This window comes from Nicotiana tabacum, chromosome 7 (assembly GCF_000715075.1).
Source record: "Nicotiana tabacum cultivar K326 chromosome 7, ASM71507v2, whole genome shotgun sequence".
Classification (NCBI taxonomy): domain Eukaryota; kingdom Viridiplantae; phylum Streptophyta; class Magnoliopsida; order Solanales; family Solanaceae; genus Nicotiana; species Nicotiana tabacum.
The window spans coordinates 178,961,841-178,987,507 of record NC_134086.1 but is presented as its reverse complement, the minus strand read 5'-3'; the positions used below and the strand labels follow the sequence as shown (position 1 = coordinate 178,987,507).

General features: G+C 35.2%; 2 protein-coding genes across 5 annotated transcripts; both read left to right on the top strand.

Moving 5' to 3' along the window:
• Positions 1–7,810: 7,810 nt before the first annotated feature.
• On the top strand, positions 7,811–20,126 carry LOC142161642 (putative pentatricopeptide repeat-containing protein At5g37570). Of its 3 annotated transcripts, none has more exons than XM_016585170.2 (3): positions 7,811–8,341; positions 17,557–19,453; positions 19,989–20,126. In XM_016585170.2, the coding sequence occupies exons 2-3, from the start codon at positions 17,786–17,788 to the stop codon at positions 19,992–19,994; spliced, it is 1,674 nt and encodes a 557-aa protein (XP_016440656.1). In that variant the 5' UTR covers positions 7,811–8,341; positions 17,557–17,785; the 3' UTR covers positions 19,995–20,126. The 3 variants fall into 3 exon arrangements, with proteins under 3 accessions (XP_016440656.1, XP_075074323.1, XP_075074322.1); XM_075218221.1 differs by having other exon boundaries at positions 7,941–8,341; positions 17,533–19,453; XM_075218222.1 differs by lacking the exon at positions 19,989–20,126 and having other exon boundaries at positions 17,557–19,459.
• Positions 19,989–23,361, top strand: LOC107766390 (glycosyltransferase BC10). 2 transcript variants are annotated; one of them, XM_016585184.2, is made up of 8 exons: positions 19,989–20,472; positions 20,669–20,765; positions 21,173–21,244; positions 21,521–21,602; positions 21,761–21,841; positions 22,248–22,286; positions 22,446–22,523; positions 22,865–23,361. In XM_016585184.2, the coding sequence occupies exons 1-8, from the start codon at positions 20,217–20,219 to the stop codon at positions 22,877–22,879; spliced, it is 720 nt and encodes a 239-aa protein (XP_016440670.1). In that variant the 5' UTR covers positions 19,989–20,216; the 3' UTR covers positions 22,880–23,361. The 2 variants fall into 2 exon arrangements, with proteins under 2 accessions (XP_016440670.1, XP_016440676.1); XM_016585190.2 differs by having other exon boundaries at positions 20,665–20,765.
• Positions 23,362–25,667: the final 2,306 nt, after the last annotated feature.

Sequence of the window (25,667 nt, the reverse complement as noted above, 5' to 3'; positions counted from 1 at the left end):
TAATATTTTAAAAGGGTATTTATAGAATATAAATAGGGTACTAACCTATTCTATAGGTGGTAAAATTTTCTATAAGAAACTATATTGCCAAATATGTTCATAGTTTGTATATTACCCGCTATGCTAATAGTATTTCTACAAAATATAGACAATTCATTAAATAAAAAATTATTGTAGTTGTAGACTTCCTTATTTATGCGCGCTAATATTGAGGAATTAAATATTAAGAGGACTTACTTCCGTAGGCATTCATCATAAAACCCATAAACCTAAGTAATCTCGCGACTCTCATGATACAGAGATTCTCTTTCTAAAAATATTTCAACATTAAAAAGCAAATGGAGGAGGAGTTTTTATAATCTCTTTCCTGTTCTCCAAAAACTACCTAACTTCCAAAAATGGATGAACAATAGTTGAAACCAAATCAATTTCCTAAGGGTGGACTTCGATTTCTTTTGATGGCACTTGTTTCAGAAATACTCTTTGACTAGAGCACGAAATGCTCCGTTCTGCACAGAGGCGAATTTATAGATTCAACTAACTCCATTACTATACATACATATGCGTGATTTACAACGCAAATCACAAATTTAAAATGATCGGGTGTTTTGTTTCAAAATTTAGCGACTCTGTTTTTGCGATACACTATGTTTCATTATTTTTTTCTGATTTCACAAATCAAAAAACGATTAAATCTTCTACAATTCTTATGCAACAAACGCAATTATGTCCAAAATCTCAATTATGCTATAACTGAATGAAAATTGGGATAGCTATGGGAGATTTAGAGAATTTTGAATTTGGATTTTCAAAAATCATTATTTGTTTGGATTGGGTGTTGTTGCAAATAATTGGGAATATGATTTGGAGTTTATATCTCAATTTTGAGGGGTTTTGGTGAAGATTAGACTTGGTTTTAACTGAATTTCAGATACTATATTGCAAAAATTATACAAAAATTATAGATAAATTGTAGAAAAATTGTATTTTGTTGTTTATTTATTTTTCTTTTATTCATTTAACTATTGTATGAAAGTTGAAAAAACAAAAACTTAGGATCATATCCGCTATGTATAATTGTTCGCGATTTCAATATGGAATTGAGTATCACCAATGAGAACACAATTGCATGTTTGTGCTTTTACATTTTATATCAAATTCTGGTTGTATATAAATGTCCTACACTTTATATATAAATAAACTACATGTCAGAGTAAATATATATATCAGTATGGGTTTTCACAATATCTACAAAATTTCTACATTTATTCTACAATAAAACTACATATCATGTGAAAAATTAATATGAAAATACAGAATTTCAATAATTCTACAAATTATCTACAAAATTTCTACAAACTGTTCATAACAGAATTTATCTTTATTTTCGTGAATGTTCATCTGGAACACTAAAGTTACTTCATATGTCAACATCTCCCGTTATAGAGGAATACAATTTATCTACAATTTTCTACAACTTTCACACATTATTTTCACCCAGTTAAATACAGCTTTAATAACATAAAACTTACATACAAATTTTATACAAAATTTATACAATATGTATTTTGTATATTTTGTATCTGATTTATATATAGTAAAAATAATTTCATAGAACTAATTATATATTATACAACTTATCTACAATTTTCATACATTATTTCTACTAAGTTATATACAACTACAATATAATACCACTTAAATACAATTTTTATACAATGTTGTTCAACTTTCATACAATAGTTAAATGAATAAAAAAAATAAACAACAGAATACAATTTTTCTACAATTTCTGCAATATAATGTATGTCATGTCTTCTTCTTCTTCTTCTTTTTCTTCTTCGACGAGTTTCAATCTGAAATTCCGCCAAAACCAAGTCTAATCTTCACCAAAACCTCTCAAAATTGAGATATAAACTCTAAACCATATTCCCAATTATTTGTAACAACACCTAATCCAAACAAATAATGATTTTTGAAAACCCAAATTCGAATTCAAAGCTTCAAAGCTTTTTAATGACTATCAATGGTGGAATTGCTGCTTTCTTTTCCTTTCCTCTTATATTACTAAAATATGGGATTGAGAGATAGAGAGAGACGTAGAGATAATTCTCACTTCTTTGCAACAACATCCAATCCAACACAAACACTGTCTTTTGAAAATTCAAATTCGAATTCAAAGCATCAAAGCTTTTTAATGGTTGTCAATGGTGGAGGGGTTACAGATTTTTGTTGGTTTTAGAAGAGGAAATCATGGGTGATTGAAGAGGAAATCGTGGGGATTTGGAGAGAGAAACTTGGGGGAGTGGGAATATACGGTTGAGTAAAATTAGGATAATAATTAATACCATTAAAATTCTAAAATGGTACATAAATGGTAATTAGATATATAGAAGGTAATTATATTAAAGGTTAAGCATGGAGGGTAATATAGTTTACTATATGGCATAGAAATGTAAAAATTCCTATTGAATACTATATCAAATGATTAATAATGACCTAAATATGTATTTTTTCTATAAATAATAGAAGAATTGGTGAGAATTGATTTTACATTGAAGAAAAAATCGAAATAATGGTATCTCCAATTATAGTTCCTCTGGGATATAAAAATATCTATTCTAACCATCCCCATAATGTATAAGATAAATGTGTACATTTCGATAGGGTCGTATCCTATGGTTACGATTCTATTATATATGTCTTTTTATTCCGTCGAAAATTAATTTTACGGTATAGACACCTATGACCTCTCCCTCCATGCCTTGCGGTAATGACTCCTCTGTCATTATGACCTTTACTATAATGATGTTGTCCATAGATCAAATAATTATTTCGTGGATTGAATTTCACTTGATTGTGGTTGCATTGTGTGTGCTCGGCATAGAAGTTTTGTATAAATGTATTGCCATGCTATTAAATATTTTTATTTAAGATATTTTCTTTCTTAAGTAGTGGAATAGAATAACTCGATTGAAGCGTAATCATAATTGGGACCTAGTTTTTTTGTTTGACTCAAGTATTTAGCGTTCAAAAATCTCTTATCTAACTAATTCATGATCCATGTCGTGTAAAACATAGTTGATGATGTTAGTGTGATAGACCTCTGGTTGTTGATGAATAAACCATATCGTTCCAACACACCCTACGGCGGTGTGTCCTAATTTATGAAAGCCAAATTTTTGTTGCTTTAGAGAATTATATTTGCTATCCACAAGAATGACTCATATGTACATAGTTGAAAATTGTCGATCTGTTAAAGTAATGGATTTGTACTCTGTTTAACTCGAAAATACGAGTAACAATTAAACTTGATTTGTGATTTTAAAGATATGTGATTTAGTTCAATACCAATTAATAATCAAAAAGTATAACGTATAAATGAAAGAAATGAGTAAATAAAACCAGTGTTGCTAGACAATATCGACCTCGGGCCAAAGTGACCTCGAGATGGATCAAGAATAATAAAGCAATAATAAAAAAGCTTAAAGGACAATTCTAATGAACAATGAACAAAAAAGTAAGAGAGTATATTCTTTGCTAATGATTAGATGATCTTTTCAAATGATTTGGGTCCCCTTTACATAATAGAGGAACCCTAAATAAGGTACATTTCTATTTATAGTAAAGAATCTTATTGAGACAGTTGTCTAACTACCTAGTACGAATTAGTACAAATCTATTCCGAGATTTACGCTGTGATCTTGGGGACGTGGCAGGAATCTCACTCATTTTTTTACAGATCCATAACGGCATTATCTTGGGGTTAAGCACACTCAAACTTCCATACTCATCCCGCACTTCGATCCTCGAGCCTTAACCTCTGTCATTCGAGCTCGAGTTTGGTCCATCAAGCTCGAACTCGATCTTACCCGAACTTGGGCTCAAAGCAACCCCTCGAGCCCGGGAAATCAGGTGCACCTGATTTCTACCGTATATAGATAGTCCCTGCGTTTCTTAGAATAAAATGATAAGAAATGTTTTGAACATTGATTTTCGGAGTCTCAGGTGATGATGTCATCTCCGTGACGTAGGCGCTCGAAGTGACCGAAAACGTCTCATCGACACACTTCCCCAAAACATTAAATGCGTGCCAGTGATGGTCGGCTACTAGCGCCGACGAACCGTCGCCGCTTCATCTATAAATACAGGGCTCCTTCATTGTATTAAGAACTTTTACCCTTCCACTGAAAATTTTCCGTTCTCCTCTTCTCTTCATCTCGCTAATCTCACCTCCTGCTTCCACCGCCCGTTAAGTGCCGGAAAAAGCCAAACTCCATCAAACACAACATTCCGCTACCTGCTACATCTTTTTATCTTTAAAACCATGGCCAAAACTTCTAAGACAGTTCCCCAAAAAGAGAAGGCATCTTCTTCTTCTTCCCGGGCGGCCAAGCTGGTGGCGCCGGCCATTAACGAGATCATACCCGTCCCCTGTATGATAAAGAAGGATTTCAATATCGAAAATCCTCCCAATATCCCAGGCCACGAGAACATGCATCTCGATATATCAATATGATATCGAGGAAGCATCTTAAGGTCGTGAAGAAGGACTGCGACTGGGGATACGAGGTCGTGGTACAGATCCCCGACCCCGAGGAAAGCATCACTACTCACGAGGAGGGGTTCTTGAGTGTTTACACTTACCCTTTCACACTGGGTCCCCTCGATCCGGTAGTGCTCGACTTCTGCAAAAGGTACGAGTTTACTCTCGGACAGATCCATCCCTCCTTTTAGTGCATCATGATTATGTTGCGCTACTTCTCCAGCAAGGCCGAGGGATTAGAGTTTACCCTTAACCATCTCATACGGCTATATCGGCCTCAGCTGTTTCGAGGGTCATCGAGCTTCAATGCCGGTCAAAGAAAACCTTCTTTGCTAGTAACGACGAGGATAAAATCGAGGCTAGATGAGCCGGTTTGTCAGATGTAAGGACCTCAGACGTCATCCCTAGAGAGAAAATACCGTTCCAGGAGAGATGGAACTTCAATCATAAGCGAATTCCTTTTTTCAAATATCTTCTTGTATTCCACTTCCGTGTTTCGTAATGCATTTGCCTTTTTTGTAGTTGTTGCTTGGACCCCCCATGCGGTCCTCGACCTCGAGGACTGGGTCCGAAAGTTAGCTGCAACCTCCTCATATGATGAGCGCAAATGGTGCGAATTATCAAAGGGCCAATGAGAGGCCAATCATCATGGTAAGTTCTCTCCATAGGCTCTTTGATGATTTTTTTTTATCGGTGATGTTACCTTACTCATGCTTATTTTGTGCAGGCATGAGAGACGTCTTCGAAATGAGGCTAGCCCCTTCAGGGGAAGAGACCGAGTCTCCGATTTCGAAATCGGGGAAAGACAATAAAAGAAAGAGGGCTTCAAAGCCCGAATATCTCCAAGAGGAGTGGGCCCCTTCTCGAAAGTTAAGGAAGAAGCTTATCCACGTGGAGTTGGATTTTGCCATCCAATTCCTAGAGGGCAAAGAGAACAAGGGTGAAGAATCGGCATTGGTGCCCCGAACTAGGAAACCAGTCGAGGCCGCCAAACCCTTTGAACCAAAAACTTTGCTTCATGGCGAAGGAACTCCGAAAAAAAGACTTGGGCAAAGCCCTCAAGTCTCCCGAGATCGAGATCTTTCCCCCTCCTTCAACAAGTATGCCATAGGGGACAAGTGCTGAAAGAGACGAAATTAATCAGAGCGCCCCGAGCGAGGAGCTCGGGGACATGATAATGGGTCACTCCCATCTTCTACCATCATATTCCAAGGAAGCAATAAAGGAAGCCCAATCTCTGTGAACGCCTAATCCGAGCATAGCCCTCGGTGGAGAAGATCCTTTCTGGGACTGCTTCACCGAGGTTGATGACGTCGCCAACCTTAATGATGCATCCACTCTCTTCGAAGAGGTTCATCGTCTCTTCTCTCTGTAGACATGTGATTTTTGACCCTCCCCAAGATTTTACATATTTTAGAATATAAATACTTAGTTTAGGCCTAATATCGCTATTTCAATAAGTTTTGACTCTTTTACTTTATTTTGTCACAAAATAAAAAATTACAAAAATATTTTTTATTTTTAGCTAATTGATATAAAATAGGTTCACTTTTAAAAATAAACCGGGAATGTCTAACACTTTCTCCCGGGTTAACAGAATTCCTTATCTAGAATTTCTGGTTCGCAGACTTTTAAATAAAGTCGATTTCCTCGATTTGGGATTTGAAAATAAATAAATCGGTGACTTGAGACACCAATTAAATTATCCCAAGTGGTGACTCTGATAAAATAAATAAAATAATCCCATTTCGAATAATGTCACTTTAATTGGAAAATTCCCCTGTATACCCTCAGGTGTGTAAAAGGATGTGTGATAGCTCTGGCGACTCTAGGGATGGTTTACTTGAAGAATAAAAATAAAATAAAACCAACATGTAGCTTTTATCATTCAGAAGCTCAAAACTAATAACTAAGGCCAAACAACAACAACAACAACAACAACAACAACCCAGTATAATCCCACTTAGTGGGGTCTGGGGAGGGTAGCGTGTACGCAGACCTTACCCCTACCCTGAGGTAGAGAGGCTGTTTCCAAATAGACCCCCGGCATCCTTCCCTCCAAGAACTTCCCACCTTACTTTTGGGGAGACTCGAACTCACAACCTCTTTATTGGAAGTGGAGGTTGCTTACCATCAGAGCAACCCCTCTTGTCTAAGGCCAAACCTTACTATCTAAAGAAGTATGGCAACATCAAACCAAAAGCCCACTACAACATTAGTACCCAAAGAACGAATCAAACATAATTGCAACCAACAATACCAACTTATGCAAGATAAAAGCTCAAAAAAATAGAAGGGAATAGAAGAGCAGTACTTACTAAGTCTAAACATCAGATTTCATAATAAACATGGAAAATCACAACAAATCAAAGATAATATAAAGAAAAGGGAGAAACAATAACCTTTAGCAAATAAATTGTCTTCAGTACATCAAAAAACCCTTTTAAGAGTTCGAGTAGGAGCTACTACAACGAGAATAGACCCGCAATCGGAATCTTCAAACGGAGACCTCAACCGAATGCCTACCATAAAGAGGTGATGGAGCAACGTTTTCAGCTGCTATCTCAGGTCTTTTGGAGTGTTTTGAAGCTGGTTTGGGAAGGAGAAATGCTGCATTTTTGGGACTGCTTTTCGTGTGGTTTAATGGTTGGTTGATGAACAGTTTTAAGATCGTTTTCATAGTGATTTCAGTGAAGTTTTCATGGCTGAAGTGGTGATGAAGCAAAATGAGTCGTTGGTTTCAGGGATGGTAGGGGAGCGGTGTAGATATGTGATTTTTGACCCTCCCCAAGATTTTTTATATTTTAACATGTAAATATTTAATTTCGGCATAATATTGATATTTCAATTAATTTTGACTCTTTTTCTTTATTTTATAAAAAAAATGAAAATTACAAAAATATTTATTCTTTTTAGTTGCTTTTAGTTTATATGCCTTTCGTAAAACTAAAAATACAAAAATAGTACCTTATTTTTATTTTAATATGATATTTGAAAATACCAAAAAAATAGATTTTTTTTAACGGTCAGTCTTATTTTAACAGTTATTTTACTTAAGTAGGAATAATTATTAAATGAGATCGTATTTTTAATTTCGTTCGCTGGGAAAAAATAAAATTCGAGCTCAAACAACTCATGTTTAAGTTTAATTTTTGGACCTAACCCATAGTTTTCAAGCCCATAATTACTACGCCCATATCCTTGAGCTAAATATAACCTAAAACCCTAAACCTATAAAAGTAAACTAACACGTAACGCCTAAATGAGCTAAAAAAGAGACAAAAATAAAAAGACTGCCTGAGGAGAAGCAGCGCCGCAGAACACCAAAAAAGGGACCCCCTCCCCTGAGCTTTTTCTACTGGACCATTAGAACAAAAGACCCATCTTCTTCTGCACTCTAAGACCAAAAACCAACAGCAGCTCCCTCACCTCGTCTCACTTCGCCGCTGCCGTACCTCCGACGAACCACCACTGTTTCACCATTTTTCTGTCTAATCTCCTCACTCGGTTCTCTCGCTCACAGATCCGAAGAAAAAAAAAGTTTCAGTTCTTCTTAGTTTCAATTTGACTCCAAATTCGAAAATACACAAAGATTCCAAGTTTCCACTCTAATTTTGAGTTCCGAAAACATGGAGGTTAGCTGAGGACGACAGACTGTTCGTGAGGTTCAAGTTCGTTGGTACCGAATCAATTTCTACTGTTGTCTTGCTCGCTTGCTACTGGAGGTTCGAATTCCAGCGCCAGATTTGCTTGTAATAGCTTCCAAACAGAAGTAATTGAAAAGCTCTTATTCAGGTTCAACTCTTTCACTCTTATTTTGAAGGTGTGATTAACTGATAATGAGAGCCGGGGGCTTAAATGGATTAAAAATTGTTTTCTTTGGTCTATGTGGAAAGAGAATACTAGTTTCTGAATTTGTTTTCTGATTCCAATAGCCGAGTAAACTTAGAAGTAGTATTTTGGTGAAAGTTGTTATGTCTTGAGTCAAGTGGCCATGTTTAAAGTTGTATTCGAGTGTAGATTTGCTTGTCGCATGTTTATGACTAAAATCTGACTGTTGCGCGAATTATGATCAGTAACGCATCTAGTCGAAATTGAGCTTGAAAGGAGATCAATATCTCAAGTCCGTCTTGCTAAGATCTGTGCATTATTGGGCTAGTAGATTCAATGTCATGTGATGATTTATAGCCTGCTTGATTAAAAAAATCTGTTTTGGTATGAGACTAATCTATTTGAGCTTGTAAATTTAGGTTGAAAACTTATTGGGACTAAAACTAATCTTGGGTGGTATTAATCTTTCGAGTTTAGATCATTAAGTTGATGCCATTTTTGTGTGTTTCTTACAAGAAATTTGGTTAAGAATGATAAGTTGGGGTATCTGTTTGAGGCAGTTTCTGATTTGGCTTTGAGACGAAAGAATCACTTAATAACAAGCAGTTGATCTTTGTTTTTTTAGCTATTGAATTTGTGTTAAAGATCTCATTCGTTTATTCGTTTGTTCATCTTATTTTGAAGAAATTAGATTTTGAGTGGTTATATTGCCCTCATTTATTTTGTTTGTTTTATTTTGAATCCTCTAGGAGCATGTTTAGGCCGTCCACCATGATGTTCGCGTGTCATAATTATGGGTTCCAAAATTAAGACCAAAGTATGTGTTCGCGCAACTTTGGACAAAACAATCTTAATATTAATAAAGCGTTATTAATTGTGGACACGTTCGCGTGACATGATTTTTGACGCGCCAAACAAATGGGTACACGTACGCGTGACCCATTTCAAGATAATTTCTTAATTAAAAGCGGCAAATGCACATAGGTTCTAAAATCAGTAATTAAACAATTTGATTAAGCCAAGTACGATCAAAGCGACTGTGCTAGAACCACGAAACTAACTCGGGAGTGCCTAACACCTTCTCCCGAGTTAACATAATTCCTTTCCCGGATTTCTGTGTTCGCAGACATTAATATAGAGTCAAATTTCCTCGATTTGGGATTTTAAACCGGTGACTTGGGACACCATAAATTATCCCAAGTGACGACTCTGAATTGTAAATAAATAATCCCGTTGCGATTGTCACTTAAATTGGAAAAACTCCCTTATGCCCTTCCGGGGTAGGTAAAAGGAGGTGTGACAAGCGGCGGATTAAGCTTCAGGGGTGTTGGAATGGAGGAGTTGTTCTTTTTGTGAAGAAGATGATGCCACCGCTGTGTCTATTCTTTCCAAGTCCAAAATATTTTCACTTTCTTTGAAAGTACTTTAATAAATTAAAAAAGAAAAAAATTAAAAAAAAGAAAGAACATAAACTCAAAAATCCGAAATGTTTCCTTAAAAATCCTTCTTTCGAAAAATCCCCCCAAAAAATATTCTTTCTACCTTTTTAAGAAATCTTTTCCCAAAAATTCAAAAAAAAAAAATCAAAAGAAAAAACAAGAAGAAAAAAATTTCTTTTCCTTGTTTTAAAGTCTTTCTTTCAAAAAAAAAATAATTTTAAAAAATTGAAGTTCAATAAAAAATATTTTCGTTTTTCTTTAGAAGTACTTTTGTAATTTTTTTTAAAATAAATAAATAAATAAACTCAGAAATCCAAAATATTTTCTGAAAAGTTCCTCCTTCGAAAATTAAGAAGCAACATCCAAAATCCAAAAATATTTTCTTTCCTCTTTAGAAAAAGTGAAAACAAATGAAAATTCAAACAAAAATATCTTCCTTTTACTTTTGAAATTTTCAAAGTTTAAATCAAAAGAAGAGGAATTTTTAGAAGTCTTTCTTTTAAAAAAATAAATAAAATCAAAATCAAAATAAAAAAATCCAAAAAAAAGCATTTCCTTTCTTCTTTTAAAGCATTTCTTTCGAAAATTCAAAAAAAAACAAAACAAAACAAAAACAGCAAAACAAAAATAAAATTCAAAAAAAATATGTTTTTCTTTTGCTTAAAGCTTTCATGGTCTGAATTTTATAAAAAGTAAAAAGAAGAGTTAGCTTTTCTCAATTTTCCCGAACTACGCAAGATCTGATTCATACGGCATCATGATACATAGGCAATCCTCATCGGATTCGATCATAACCATAGAATTAGCTGAGTGAAAAATAAACTTAAAAAAAAAGAAAGAAAAATTGAGTTGAAAAAAAAAGAAAGAAAAGAAAACAAAAAAAAAAAAGAAAAAAGAAAAGTGAGTGCCAAAATAGAGCGACAAAAACGAATTGAAAAAAATCAAGAGTGATTAAGAGAGGCAGAAATAAAAGAAAAGAGGTACATACTGAAAGGTTAGTTAAGGCCGGGATGTAACATGCAACCTTTCAAACACATGGTAGAAGCGTTTAACTGTTAGATGCATTGCATCCCAATGTGCGATTTCCTATATGTTAAATGTCTCAAAACTAACAAGGTTGCGGTGTGAGCAAATTAGCCAATGTCTGTTCAGGTGGTTGGTTTTGTTGGTATGCGGTGATGAACACGCAACCTTGCACGCGGCCACAACATTATATACAAAACCAAGCTCCACCTTCTAGAAATGCCCATCCTTACCAAACTCCATATAATCCTCAATCAAATGATCCCCAATACAATCCTCGCCCAAGATAGCCTGTCAGAAAGAATCAGTTCACCCCTATTGGTGAATCGTATTCAAGCTTGTTCCAAAAGCTAATCGGGCTAGATCTATTGCAGCTAGTGGCCCCGAACCGGCCGAACCTCGAGTCTCCATCGGAGTCGCCATAGCTGTCACACCTTCTTTTTACCCGCCCGTGGGGGATATAAGAGAGTTTTTCCAATTGAAGTGACTTTATTTGATATGAGATTATTTATTTTTTCAAAGTCGCCACTTGGGATTATTAATTTTTGGGGTCCCAAGTCACCGGTTTATTTTAAATCCCAAATCGAGGAAGTTTCGATTTTATTTTTAAAAGTCTGCGAACCAGAAATTCTAAGTAAGGAATTCTGTTAACCCGAGAGAAGGTGTTAGGCATTCTCGGGTCCGTGGTTCGAATTTGTGCTTGGATCTGGGTTAGTTTAGGGAAGAATTGGGCCAATTTGGTACAAAGAATTAACTCAAATTCATATTAAAACCCCTTTTTTCCAATTACCTCTTTTATTCCTTTTTCCTTTGTTTTTCTTTTTCTTTTTCTTTAATTAAAATCCTAAATTAATCCAAATTGTAAAATTAAGCTAATTATCTAACTATAGTATTTATAACAATTACTTGATCTTAAATTAAAAGGGAAAAATCATCAATCTAAAAATTAAACGATAAAAATGTAAAAATGAGCCATTTTTGTAATTTTCATTTTTAATAAAGCAATTAATGAATTAATTAATCCTAAAATATAAAAACAAAAATCTAAATGCAATGTATGGTATTCTTGACATTTTTAATGATTTTTTAACAAAAATTAAACGTGCACAAAAATACAAACAATTAAAAAAATTCTACAAAAATCTTATAAAATGGCAAAAAACCGGAAAAAATCTATTTTCTTGGATATTATAGGAGTATTTCATATAGGTAAAAAAATCACCAATCCGTTTGTATCTTGTGAAAAAAATAAAAATAGATGGTAAAATGATTGAAAGAAGCACAAATTAATTCGAATATTATGTTATTTAAATAATAAATACATATCAATTACTACTTTTAGCAGGATTACTTCCCGAAATGATGTATAACAAAAAAAATCGATTATCAAATTACTCAAACAAATAAATATGATTATCACACAATTTCTCAATCAAACAAAAATAATATATCAAAAAATATCTTTGAAATAAGGGTGGGTCGGGTCCTAACGGATCGGGTTAGTAGATTTTGGTTGGATCCGGTTATTAATTATTTAAGAAAGACAAAATAGTGGTTCCGTTAAACTAAGGGCATGAATGAGCAAATATTGGACTGATTGGGCATATATGTGCCAAACTATTAACGACATGCATATCTGTCCTAATTCGCATAGTTCACTGGCATATGTGGCCCTTTTAGGTAAGAAAAAAGTCCGCTGAACTTTTTGGGGTCGAAAAATAATTATAAGAACTTGGGTGGGTAATCTCAAAACATCAGGTGAATTTTTACGAACCCAAAGGGAGCCAAGCTAGGCTTTGAACTAAAAGAGGATTGAAAGCAAGCATAGCAACGGCGTTTATTGTCTCCCCGCTGGTCGGTCGGAGAATCACGTCGGCGCGTTGCTTGGTATTTATCGGCATTTTATATTGCTAGTATTTTGCTCTTTTCCTATTTTTCACTACTTTCTAATTCTTTATATTTGCTTTCTGATTTTAATTATTCTTCTTTTAATGCATTTGGTCTCTAAATTTCTTTCCTTTGGAAACCCTTTACGGTGATATGTGAAAAAAATAGAACAAAACGGGGTTGGGCGTGGGGGGTGTGGTTCTAACTTCTAAGTGGAAGTGAAAATTGTCTCTAAGAGCAAAAGATGAAACTTTGCATGATATGAAGTATTGGGATAGCTAAATGTAAATTAGTTTGGTAAAATGTGTTCCATATTACTTGTCTTTTTATAGTTGATATGTGTGTTGATGGTGTAGTTAGCCTAGGCACATATATGTATGCATTATAGTTGATAATACCAACATAAGGGTATGGCCTAATGGTCAATAAAGTGCGCGGAGAATCATGAGCTCTCAAGTCCCAGCAGAGGAAAAACACTAGGTCATTTACCTTATCCAAAAAAAAGAAAAAAAGAAATACGAGGCGATCTTTTCTCATCTGGCTAATCCTTGGTAGATAGAGTTATTCGGTACCTATGTTGATGGAGATAGTAGGTACCCAGTAGAATAGTCAAAGTGCGTGTAAGTTAACCCGAACAACACCGTCATTAAAAGAAAATGCACTGTATCTCCTCCTACTTATGTCTCTGACTAGGGACTAGGTATTGTATAGATATTGATGTTCAGTGCTATATAGCTTAAGGAAAGGGTCACTATCAGGGGCGGAGCCACAGTACGTGTTACGGGTTCGGCCGAACCCAGTAACTTTGGTCCAAACCCTATATTTGTCATAAGAAATTCATTGAATATGTGCAAAAATTTCGAACCCAGTAAGTGACAAATTGATAGCTGTAGTAGTGTTAGCTCGAAAGTTTGGGATCTCTGACCTGACTGCCCTGAAAAAGGAGCCTCGACTCTCCCCTCCCTCCCATCTTTGGCCAAAGCAGCCATTGGACTCGCTCTTTGCTGCTAGCTGAAGTCTGTTTGATGTTTGTTTCTCGGTTTATTTTCTACCTAATTTACATTCATAAGATCAAAAAGTCGGTTACATTCTGAATCTTCGTTAAAATTCTTTTTTCCATAGTTGCTTGGTGAGTAAAAAGGGAAATAAAAGACACAACACCATTCTTGTCCAACCTTCCACTCTTTTTCTTTTTGGGTATGGTTTTGTTAGATTGTGAAACTTAATTTTTGTGACATATGGTCCAACTCCTAAAAATCCAAATGTACACCTTCAGGCAAAATCCAGCCTAAATAATATGAATTAGTCAAGAGAGTGTTAGTGCTGGGACCTTAATTTCAAGAGATAAGAGAGCCTATGATAGTGCTGTTAACAAGAACTACACGGGGCGGGTACCTATATTTTATGATTGAAAGGTTGCCTTTTTTTTTGAGCAAAAGGTAATTGTACATTCATAAAACTCTAGAACGAAGAGATTTCTAGGACAAACATACTTACAAGATACTCATTTTCTATGACAATCTATTTACACCAAAAAGATAAAAGATATAAACAAGTAAACTTTAGTGAAGATATTGTAGCTCCGATTTAAAGGGTTAGTTTTCGACAACTCTTAGGTTCCAGAGTTGTGGAAGTTTGAGGGCTTTGCCGCACTATACTTTGTTTTCTTGTACTTTAGTTATCTCCATATACACGTGTGTGTGTCACCTTTTATTCTCAGTCACACAGCTGTGATATTGTTTAACCAAAAATATGATTCTTTGATCAAAGCTAAAGACAAATAGAAATTCGGGCTACTGATAATCAGGAGCCGAAAAAGAAATAATAGACTTTTTGAGAATGACAAATAAGCAGTAAATAGGTTTGTATTCCAATGTAATGTTGATGATATCCTCTGTCCTTACAAATGATGAGACCTCCTCCTTTTATAGTTGATTCTAAGTAAAAGAGTAATACCTTAGTCTTAATGTGACAATTATGAGCAATAAATGACATTAAATAAGACGTTACACAATCATTCCTATTTAATACCAATTCTCTAACGTATTGGGTATTTAATATTGAATTTGGACTCCTTTTCGTCATCATATCCATGTCTTCAATGCCTTCTGATCTCTTGGCTTTAAATGACCTAAATAGGTACGAAACCTGTATTATTCGAATTGCCTCTCGTGCCTATTTAGCTTTCTTTTCTCCGTATCTGTTGTCACTCGTGCTTCTTAACTGATCTTCATGTTTTGACCATTTGACCAGTCCTCGTGTCATGCCACATCACCTTCAATGTAAATTCAGTTTTTTCCCAATACAGATAGTCCCCCACTTTCCATTTATTTATCAATTAAATATCTGGGAAGTGGATCTTCATAAAAAGGGAATTTTTGCCGTAATTAATACTATGACAGTACTGACGCTTCAATTGTCTCTTCTAATTAATGCTTTGCATACGTGTCACCTTTTATTTAATGCTCTACACACGTGTCACTTTCTGATTGGTTCTGCAATTTTGCACCCTTTTTTCAAGACTTCTTCATTCCCACTATTCACGAAGTGATAGTGGCCTTTATTATAGGCTTTCCATCATTACACTTCTAAGTTTGACGGTTGTCATTATAAACATATTTAACCCTCTTTCTTTTGTCTTCTTCTTCATAGATCTTCAACAAGCAATTTATTATTCACTTTTGCTTTTTCTCCCCTTTAGTTCATCCTTCTTCAACAATGTCATCTCCAAACCCTAACCCTAGAAAAGTTCCAATTCTAGATCACTTCCCCAATGCCCCCGTAAGACATAGGAGAGGCAGAGGAGGTGGGCTTCGGAGCTTGAGCCTAGGATCCACTCGTGGTGGTTCATCTGGTTCTGCTTCTTCTTCTTCTGGTATTAGGAGTTCTATCCCAAAGACCCCCTCTTCTAAAGGTAAAGAACTTTCTGAACCTACTCAGGAACCTTTAGTTGAAGAAATCGTACCCAATGATTTATCTTTTGGGAATGATAGAAGATCTCTCTAAGAACAAGTTAAAAATTTAGAAAAAGCTGACACCTATCCTTCTTTAATAACTGAACTTGTGATTCCCACTGTTAGGAAAGATTGTAATTGGAGAGATAATCTTCGTATGATGATTCCTGCCCCAAACCAGAGAATTTCTTCTTTCAGAATTGGATTCTCTTTCGTTTATACTTATCCCTTTACTTTGAGATTTAATCCTGCCATTGACCCAGTTATACTTGAATTTTGCCGCTTTTTCAAAATTTGCTTAGCACAAGTAGGTCCTCTTGTTTGGAGAGCTGGGTAAAATATAAACGAATGTTTCAAAAAAGGTTAAAGGCAGAATATTAGTTACGGTTAAAAATGCACATCTTTGTACTTACTCAAAAACTGTTGTAACTGAAAACAGTTACGGATGAAAAAGCATTACCCTTGTATTCATTTGAAAACTATTATCAATAAAAATAGTTATGGGTAAAAATTCGTACCCTTATATTTAAAACTATTGTAAACAAATAGTTATCTCCTTGTACTAATTTAAAAAAAAAACTGTTTCAAAAGAAAAACAGTTATGAGTGCAAGCTTATATCGAATCTGTTGAAAGAAAAAACAGTTGCAAAATGAGTTATAGACGATACACAAACACATGTGAAATGTTATGAAAGTTAAATGTCAAAACTTTCTTCAAAACATTGTTAAAGAAAAACATGTGAAAATTCCTATCTCTCTTTTGTATATTTACACCATTATGAAGTTGAGACGTCTTCTTCATTAAGTTTCGTTCATAAAAGGGCCCTCTTTTATAATTCGTGCTTATTCAAAAAAGTCACGGAGCATTGAAGCATTTTTAATGCAAAGTTAAAGGGTAAAACAAAAACCCAAATATTAAAATAGGCAGAAAATAAAGCCGAAATATATATATATATATATATATATATATATATATATATATATATATATATCAAATAATATTAATTAAAGATTTGTCTTCAAACCTCGAAACAAGACAGGGGTAAACCAACAGATTATTTACGAATGGAACATAAGCAGTGAAGTTATCATCTGAATCTTTAAGTTCTGCACTGTTTTTTCCTTCGTCCGGTTTTTGTCTCTATTGGGTTTTTCCGGCATGGTTTTTAATGAGGCAGAGGCAAGGATGAAAAAGATAAAATCTTCCACTTCCCGGTAACATCATAGTGAGTAACCAAAAAGTGGGGGGACTATCTGTATTAGTAAAAATTAGACTCACCATGTGGGTCTATTAAATGGCGACATGTGTCACAAAGTTTGAAGAAAAGTGAAGAATGATATGTAAAGATGATATGTGAAACACCCCCGGGACCGACCATACTCGTATCGTGCCTGTTAGCCTCAGAACTGATCATCATGAAATAGCCCAGAACAAGCACGGGATTGACTCAACAGGCACGGGATTGACTCAACAGGCACGAGATTGACTCAACAGGCACGAAATTGACTCATTAATTACGAAATTAACTCATCAGTTACGGAATTCCAGCATTTACACAGCTGTTACAAGTCTTCCAAAAGTAATGGATGGACTGAGTAAATGCTCATAATGGACCCATAATTCAAGGAGACTAGTTATTTAGATTTAGCCCTATAAATAGACATACTTTTACCACTATCAGGGGAATCTAATTTTCTTCTCTACAATTCTATACATTGTAATTTATAGTATATTGCTCTCTATCACGTTGTATTAACGAAATTTTATATCTTTCGGATTGAATCGGTTGCTTGTGGCTCGTCATATAAAATTATTGCTTTGACCTTGAAAACTATTTTTTGGGTTAAACAGATATACTTTCTGTGTTCTGAACAGTTGAAATTTCATCTATTTACTGGCAACAAAGGATTCCTTCTTTTGTCTTGTGATAAAGCATCAAGAATAATATATCGTGGGACACATAACAGACTACTCAGTCCACGCCGTAGAATAATTGGAGTGGAAGCAAAAAGCAAATAAGCTCTGCACTCTTAGAGGAGTCTGCCCTCATCTCCAACGAAAAAGAAGCAATGTGGAGGCACTATCACCTGCTAGTTCTGAGGTTATGTCTTTGATTAGCAAATGCTTAACAACTTCTGCTGAACCATCATTTTTACTGTCCATACCGCTTCTGAATCTGTTGAGAGCGTGCAGAACTGTCAAAAACCTTCAGCAAGTCCACACCCACATAATCCAAAAAGGCTACGAGCAAGACCATTTTATCATCAACCAGTTTATATCGCTCTGTAACACCTTTTCCTCCGATGTCTCTTATGCGACAAGTGTATTTGAGCGTGTCATTCAGCCCAATGTTTATGTCTGGAATACATTGATTAAAGGGTATAGCAAACATTCATCCTTTGCTGATTGCTTCCTTATCTTGAAACAAATGAAAAGAAGTATGAATGTGATACCTGATAAGTATACTTTTCCTTCGCTGGTCAAATCTTGTTCTAGTGCCTTGGCTTTGAGGGATGGTCAGGCCGTTCATGGGTTGATAGTTAGATACGGAACTGATAGCGATGTATTTGTAGGATCCAGCTTGATTGATCTTTATGGGAAGTGCAATCAGATTGAGTATGCACGTAGAATCTTTGATGAAATGCCTCTAAGGAATGAGGTTACATGGACTGCTATGGTTGTTGGCTATATATATTTTGGTGATTTATCGCAAGCAAGTAAATTATTTGATGAAATGCCCCATAAAAATATAGCCTCGTGGAATGCAATGATTAGTGCATTCGTGAAGTTTGGTGATTTGCTTAGTGCCAGGAAATTGTTTGATAGTATGACTGGCAAAGATGTGGTATCTTTTACTACTATGATTGATGGTTATGCTAAGGCTGGTGACATGGCATCAGCGAGGTTCTTGTTCGATCAGCCTTTTGACAGAGACATAATATCCTGGTCTGCTTTGATATCTGGGTACGCTCAGAACGGGCAGCCCAATGAAGCTCTCAAAATTTTCCATGAAATGTTGTCAATGAATGTTAGGCCAGATGAGTTTATAATGGTAAGTTTGATGTGTGCGTGTTCCCAATTAGGTCGCCTGGACTTGGCAAATTGGGTAGAACATTATATGAGCCAGAATTCATTTGATCTTAATCAAGTGCATATAGCTGCAGCCCTTGTGGATATGAATGCTAAATGTGGGAATATGGAAAGGGCGACAATGCTGTTTGAGGGGATGCCTAAGCGTGATCTAGTATCATACTGTTCAATGATACAAGGCCTGTCTATTCATGGTTGCGGTTCTCAGGCTGTAGTTTTCTTTGATAGGATGCTGAACGAGGGGCTTGTGCCTGATGATGTTTCCCTTAAGGTAATTCTGACTGCTTGTAGTCGTGCAGAACTTGTTAAGGAGGGTTGCCGCATCTTTAATCTAATGATAAACAAATATCCTGCTAAGCCTTCTCCGGATCATTATGCATGTGTAGTAGACCTTCTTGGAAGATCAGGAAAACTTAAAGATGCGTATGAACTTATAAGGTCAATGCCCACTGAACCTCATGCTGGTGCCTGGGGCGCACTTCTAGGGGCTTGTAAGCTACACTGTGACATTGAGGTAGGGGAGGAGGTATCCCATAGACTTTTTGAACTTGAGCCTCAAAATACTGGTAATTACGTGCTTTTGTCAGACATCTATGCTGCGGCAAATCGGTGGTTAGATGTTGCGTTGTTGCGTCAGAAAATGAGTGAGAAGGGTCTTAAGAAGATACCTGGTTGCAGTTGGGTATGAAACAATCCTTAAAACTTTGTCCTATTATTGTTCATGTCTTCATGTCCTGTTTAAGTGTTTTCCCTTCATTGGAAAATTAGTGTATCTGCTTTTATCTCTTACTACACATTTTGAGTCATTTAACTATTTTCATTAGTTGACTTCTTCAAGAGGACTAAAATTTGGAACTGTTTTACTTATTGCTGGTAGGAATATAGTTTGAACTAGGAACAGAGTGATGCTTTTTTTTACTTATTGAATTACTTTCTTTGATCAGCCTGACGTTTTTCCCAATGTGGTTCCCTTTTAACTAGTGCCTTCTATTATAATTTTTCAGCCTTCTTTGTCAACTAATAATAATGAGAGAAACTATGCCAGTTTAGGATAGTTACCTTTATTTTTCAGGTGGAATAGTCTATGATCTCCCAAATATTTTTCTTCTCAGCTTCTACCTATTAAGCGCGAAATTTGTAATGTTATTGTTTTGTAATTTGATAGCCAAGTTGAACCTCTTTCTGATTTTTTTCTTATTTTACTTTGTGGGAATTAGGTATAATGTGATGGCAATTTGTGGACAGTGGACACTCGTTGAACAAGGAACTACAGAAGGAAATCAAAGTGGAAAATCCCTTGTTGCATAAGTGCTGAGTTGAACTAAACCAGTTTCCCATGAGTCAGGCTGCATACATGACTGAAAATTCAGATTTTTCGCACATGGAATTGGATAGTTTACTATTACAGAGAGGCTTGGTCACTTTTATTAGTGGGACAGATAAGCATGTATATGCAGATTGATTTTAAATCGAGTAGATTGAGAAGAAAATTTTCGTGCTACTTGAATTTTGTCTACTGTGCTGAGCATCAGACCATCCACTTCACTATTGGTTTCAGACAGGGTTTAAAGAGGGAAATCCCCATTGAAAGCCAACATGCTGAAGAATTGTTGGTCCTGTTATTCAATTTCGTGCAATCAATGATTCAATGTCCAGTTACTGAAACACTAGTGGAACAGTTTTTGGTTTGGCTTATATCAGGTATAAAATGTTTTATCCTTGTCTAAAAAGTGGTTAATATCTCTTTTCTCCTTATGACTTTTCTTTTTTTTTTTTCCATTTTTTTTGTCTTTGTGCTTTTTTGTATTTTTTGAGTGGTTATATTACATTTCTTTTTCTCTTTCACATACTTCGTATAGCCTAGCAATATTTAGCAAGTGTCTTTTCCTTCAGGTAGATTGGGGAGAAGCAAGCATGATCCAGGCAGAGCGCATTTTAATTCAGCATGCATTGATGGATCCTCTCAATGAACGATTTGTTTTTCTTTCAGACAGGTGAGATATAATTCACTAATATCTTCCTTTATCAAATTTGTAGCACAAGCTGACTTATTTGGTACTATGGTTAGCTTAATTGATTCTTAATTTATCAGAAACTGTAGTGGTAAGCTACTTTTGCATATTTGTACCCCTTAACACTATTAGTTTCCTGAGCTAATTTTGGTAAATTGTCTGAAATAGTCAAACTCTGTTTGAATAAACTATTCAGATGATGATTTTTACTTAGGATCACTATAATCATTGGCCACATCTGTTGTAAAAGAGCACTTGGCACATTGGTCTGAGAGAACAATGCGATTATGTTGTTTCCAACATTGATATCTCTGAAATAATATCCATTATATTAACAGTTTTGTTGTGACTGCCATCTAATTTGTTTCAGCTTTTTCTTGTTATTTCAGTTGCATACCTTTGTACAACTTCAGCTATACATACGACTACATAATGTCTACGCCAAATAGCTTTGTTGACAGGTAAGAGACAGTGGTATTTCTGCTCTTTCTTGAGTAAATGATTTATTCCTGTAGTCAGAAATCAAGTAATAAGTAAGCTCCTGTAGTCAGAAATCAAGTAATAAGTAAGCTTTAGTTCTTTCCTGGAAGCGCACTAGTCATTCTCAAAGAACTATTACTTCTGAACCCAGTTTGTTAGCCAAATATCTAGCTAGCATCTTACTTTCACAAATTAAAATGCGGAACAGTCTTCATGCTTCATTTATCTAATCGTCTTTTGTTTAAAAATGAAAACAGCTTTGCTGATACAAAAGAAGGCCGCTACAACCCCAAAATGGATCCACTTATTCCTGTTCAAAGCTGGAGGAAAGGTTCTCAGGTATTGGTCTGAAATATGAATTCTAGCTTCATGAAGTTCAATGTAAACTCCTTATAAGGAAATTCTCAAAGGAGAAATTGAGCAAAAAGGCAAGATGTATCTTTGATTATTACTAGTTGTATAGCTTACTACTTAACAATTTCACTTTGTTTTCGCAGTGGGCTGTTTTAAACAGAAAGCATGCAGATATTGCTGTGAAGGATGAAAGATTATTTCCTATGTTTCAGTTGCATTGCAAGGCAAGTTAACTTTTTTTTGACCTACCTTTACTGTTATTCGAAAAATTAGGATATGGATTTTGATTTACGATGCTTATGGATGGTCCGGAGTTCATGAGCATTGCAAGACAAGTTATCTTAGCCTTTTTATTTTCAATTTAGGAAAAAATGGATGGTCCTTAGTTCTTTTAGATGGACGAAGACTAGGCAATAGAAAAATCATTGTTAAAGTTGAATCCATTAGTATTAGTTTCTCATGTGCCTCTAATTTGCTGGTTGTACAAGTATTATGGCTACCCAACTAATGTATACAGAAGTTAACTACTCTGATGATATCTAAAATTCTGCATTTGTATGTTCCCATTGAGCATACCTTCATATTATCATGGTTCTCACTCCTCACCTTAATTACTTTATCACTGTGCAGAAAAAGCCGCTACCTGAGTTTTGGCGGGATCAGTATGTTGTGAGTCTCCGTGCTGTTTGAGTATTTTTTTGTCTTCTATTGTTAGTCGATCTTTTGACTTTTAACTTCTGCTAAAAGGTCTTGACATGCCATACCAATCTATACGCTACTTCTATATACTGTTGAACTGTTTTCTAATGGCTTATTTTATCCTCCAAGGAGCGTGAACGGAAAGGATGGCATCCTGTTACCTATAAATTAGCCGATGCTACTCCCTTGCTAATCCAATCTATCAAGGTACTTTGGATCTTTTCAACAAGCACATTAATTAGTAGGTTAGCCAGGTCTACTAGCAGAAAACTCGGTGATCACTTGGGGAAAAAATGTTTCAGAAAGTTATATCACGTATTGCCAAATAGGAGAAGATAATGAAAGAGTATTCCACTCAAAGTAGCTAGTACTAGGAAGTAAGGCATTTCAGGGGTTCACAATACTAGAAAATTGACCTTCTCTTGCTCAGCAATTAAAATGAGGATGATTTTCTAACTATATGACGCTGAATTATCCTGTGTAAAACGACAAATGTGCCAAGTGCTTGGCCGAGTAACTTGTTCTTTTTTTTTTTGCTTGTTGTGCAGCTATTTAGAAATTAGAGGATGAAGCTTTGCACTGCAAGAAGCAAAAAAGAAAGGCCTTTTGTTCAAGAATGGATCAACTCATTAACAGCTCCACTGAAAAATCGTGGTTTCTAGATTGACAACTACAATTTGATTGGATTTAAATTTCACTTGTGTCCCATATATCAAAGAGCTAATAACCAGAGTTCAGAGGTAGTTTTTGTGATTCTCTGACTTACTATCTGAAAGGGCTATTTTTCACTTGATTGTGCACGGCTAGGATCAATAGGTCCTTGACGACTAGCTAATCTACATCATTGCTATGGCTCTTTCTTCAGTCCCTAACTGTAAGTTCTCTGTGGCTGTGCTGTGTATTCTGCAAGAAAAGGTTGTATTGTTTTAAATGATTCTATACTTAGTGGAGATGAAGGATAATGAATATGATTAGATGGAACTACCATATTAAAAAGAAGGCAAAATACATTAACAACCCCTTAAAGTTGTCCACACTTTTTACTTATACGGTCCATCTTAAGTTTGTTCCATTTGAGCACTTTAACCAGGCCTTTACTGTGTCATTTAGACACAAAAAACTAACATGACCAGGTAAGTGTTTCTCACAATTTTTAAGCGTGTGAAATAGTCCGAAAAAATAAACTCATACTTCTTGCCGGAGTAATATTTCTTTTAATTTTTTAGATCTTTCACTCCATTACTATTATCTCCATCTTTAAATCTGGGCACCTAGAAATTTCTTACTTTTCTTTCTGACTCGCCAATTTCAACTACAAAATATATCACTCGCCAATTTCTAGACAATAATCATGAGTCTTTTAACCAGGTTCTTTCATCTCAAGCTCTAACAATGGAGTCTGGAAATTTTCTTGACAATTTATTCAAATTAGTATATAAATTTCAGTTCCCAACTCTCAAAAACAAGTATCGTTCGTTCTCAATCAACAACTATTCGATAATAACCTGCGTTATTTGTTTCAAGTTCGAAGGACCATCAATGGAGGTCTCAAAGTTGGAATAACTCCAAACTTTTTCCAAATGGTCTCCTACTCAAACAAATAACCCCAACTCAGATTTCAATCCGGATCCGAATTGTGAAACTATATTTAACAGTTATAATTCCCCAACTCAAAAGCATATAGAGAAAACGAAAAGAAAAAACCAAAAGGAGAAAGTTCCACAAATCAAATCATATAGAGCAACTTAATTAAAAAAATCCAAAAGAAGTACATCAGTTACAGGCTTCACGAGCAATGTCAAGAAATGGGTTTGGAACATCGAAGAGGATACGATGATTTTTCCGGTCAAAGAAGATGAACAGGGTCAGTTTTTTTTTCTTCTTTTAGTTCTTTTTTTTGAAGTTTTTTTTTGGTTAAGTTAAATCCACGTGTCTTCCTTTTATTCGTTATTCTGGTGTGACTTACACGCACCTTTAGTGTTTAGTTGCCTATTAATCTTGTGTCTAAATGTCACAGCACAGGCCTGGTTAAAACGTTCAAATGGAACAGACTGGATTGTTTAAGTGAAAAAGTGTGAGGGGCTTCTAAATCAGTTTCTTTTCTTCAAGCTCAGTCACGCCGATGTAGTGCAGTCTTTCCACCCCTAATAATTAGAAAAAATATAACATGCATAGTCAAAATGACTTGAAGAAATTCTGTAAAAGAGTGCATTAAGAAATTAAGAGAGCTCCATTTGTCTTTAAACTTGTGTTAATGGGATCAGCTCTTCAGTATACACCTCTTTATTTTTGAACAACTCCCTCAACATAAAGAGAACACTAGTTATTTATGATATCAAGTAATTCAAAATTGGAGAGGAGCTACTATGATCATCTATAATTGATTATGGAGTTATTGTGCTTTCTTTCTGATATTTGTTTTGTTGGGGGCTCCACATTGTGTTCTGTTAACTCTTAATTTTATCTATTTAAGTACTTTTCAATATTATTTTTCAGCCCACCTATTTATTCTGAATATGATGACAAGCTTAACTATATTGCTTTTCTTGCAAGTTATCAATTTTAATTGTGTCCTTTTCTTGCGAGAAACTGTGTTAGATGGATATTTTTCATCAAGATCATGTATTTTGTTCTCAAGTATAATTTCTTGCTCTTTTGTTTCTGATTCCAGAATCAGATTGAACCAACCACCTGTTTCCAATATAACCTAAGGGAACCAATAACTGCAGAAAATTTCAGTGGTGTAGAACCACACAACTTGATGTGTGAGCACCTATTCTTCATTTTGGTCCATTGCACAAAAGGTCATTCAGATGCTATAGTGAGGTAGGGAAAGATAAATTCCCAATTAATGTTGTCATTTGTTTCTAGTGACTTTGCCATCTTATGTGTACTTATTGCAATCTTGAGTTGATAGTATTTGTGATAACTTCCCTTTCTCCAACTTTAACTTTGACTTTGACTTTGAAGAGTAAATTTTTTCCTTTGTTGTTGAAAAGTCAGGACATATTGAGAATCTATTTTGGTCCTGCCTCTACCTATCTTAGGCTTTCTTGGTCTTTTCTACAGATTGTTGGTTGTGAAATAGGATTAATCCAAGAACATTAATATACTGTTATCTCTTCGATGTTCTCATTTCGATGATCTCAATGTACTTCAGATTTTGCTTTCAGCTGAAGATAAAGGAGACATCAATAATACACTAGTCTTGGTTAATCAGTTCCTCAAATTTTTCATTTGAGAATTCCTATTTTTTTGACGTTTTTAAAATGCCAAAAAATAAGAAATGGTCATGCAAAACAATGACTATTGTTCATTAGGTTGTTTAAAAGACCCAACAAAATTAGGCTA

Coding starts and splice junctions, on each gene's coding strand:
- LOC142161642 (XM_016585170.2), top strand. CDS start 17,786: ATGTCTTTGATTAGCAAATGCTTAACAACTTCTGCTGAACCATCATTT.
- LOC107766390 (XM_016585184.2), top strand. CDS start 20,217: ATGTATATGCAGATTGATTTTAAATCGAGTAGATTGAGAAGAAAATTT. Junction 20,766..21,172: donor TTTGTTTTTCTTTCAGACAG/GTGAGATATAAT, acceptor TTGTTATTTCAG/TTGCATACCTTTGTACAACT. Junction 21,842..22,247: donor TGTTTCAGTTGCATTGCAAG/GCAAGTTAACTT, acceptor ATCACTGTGCAG/AAAAAGCCGCTACCTGAGTT.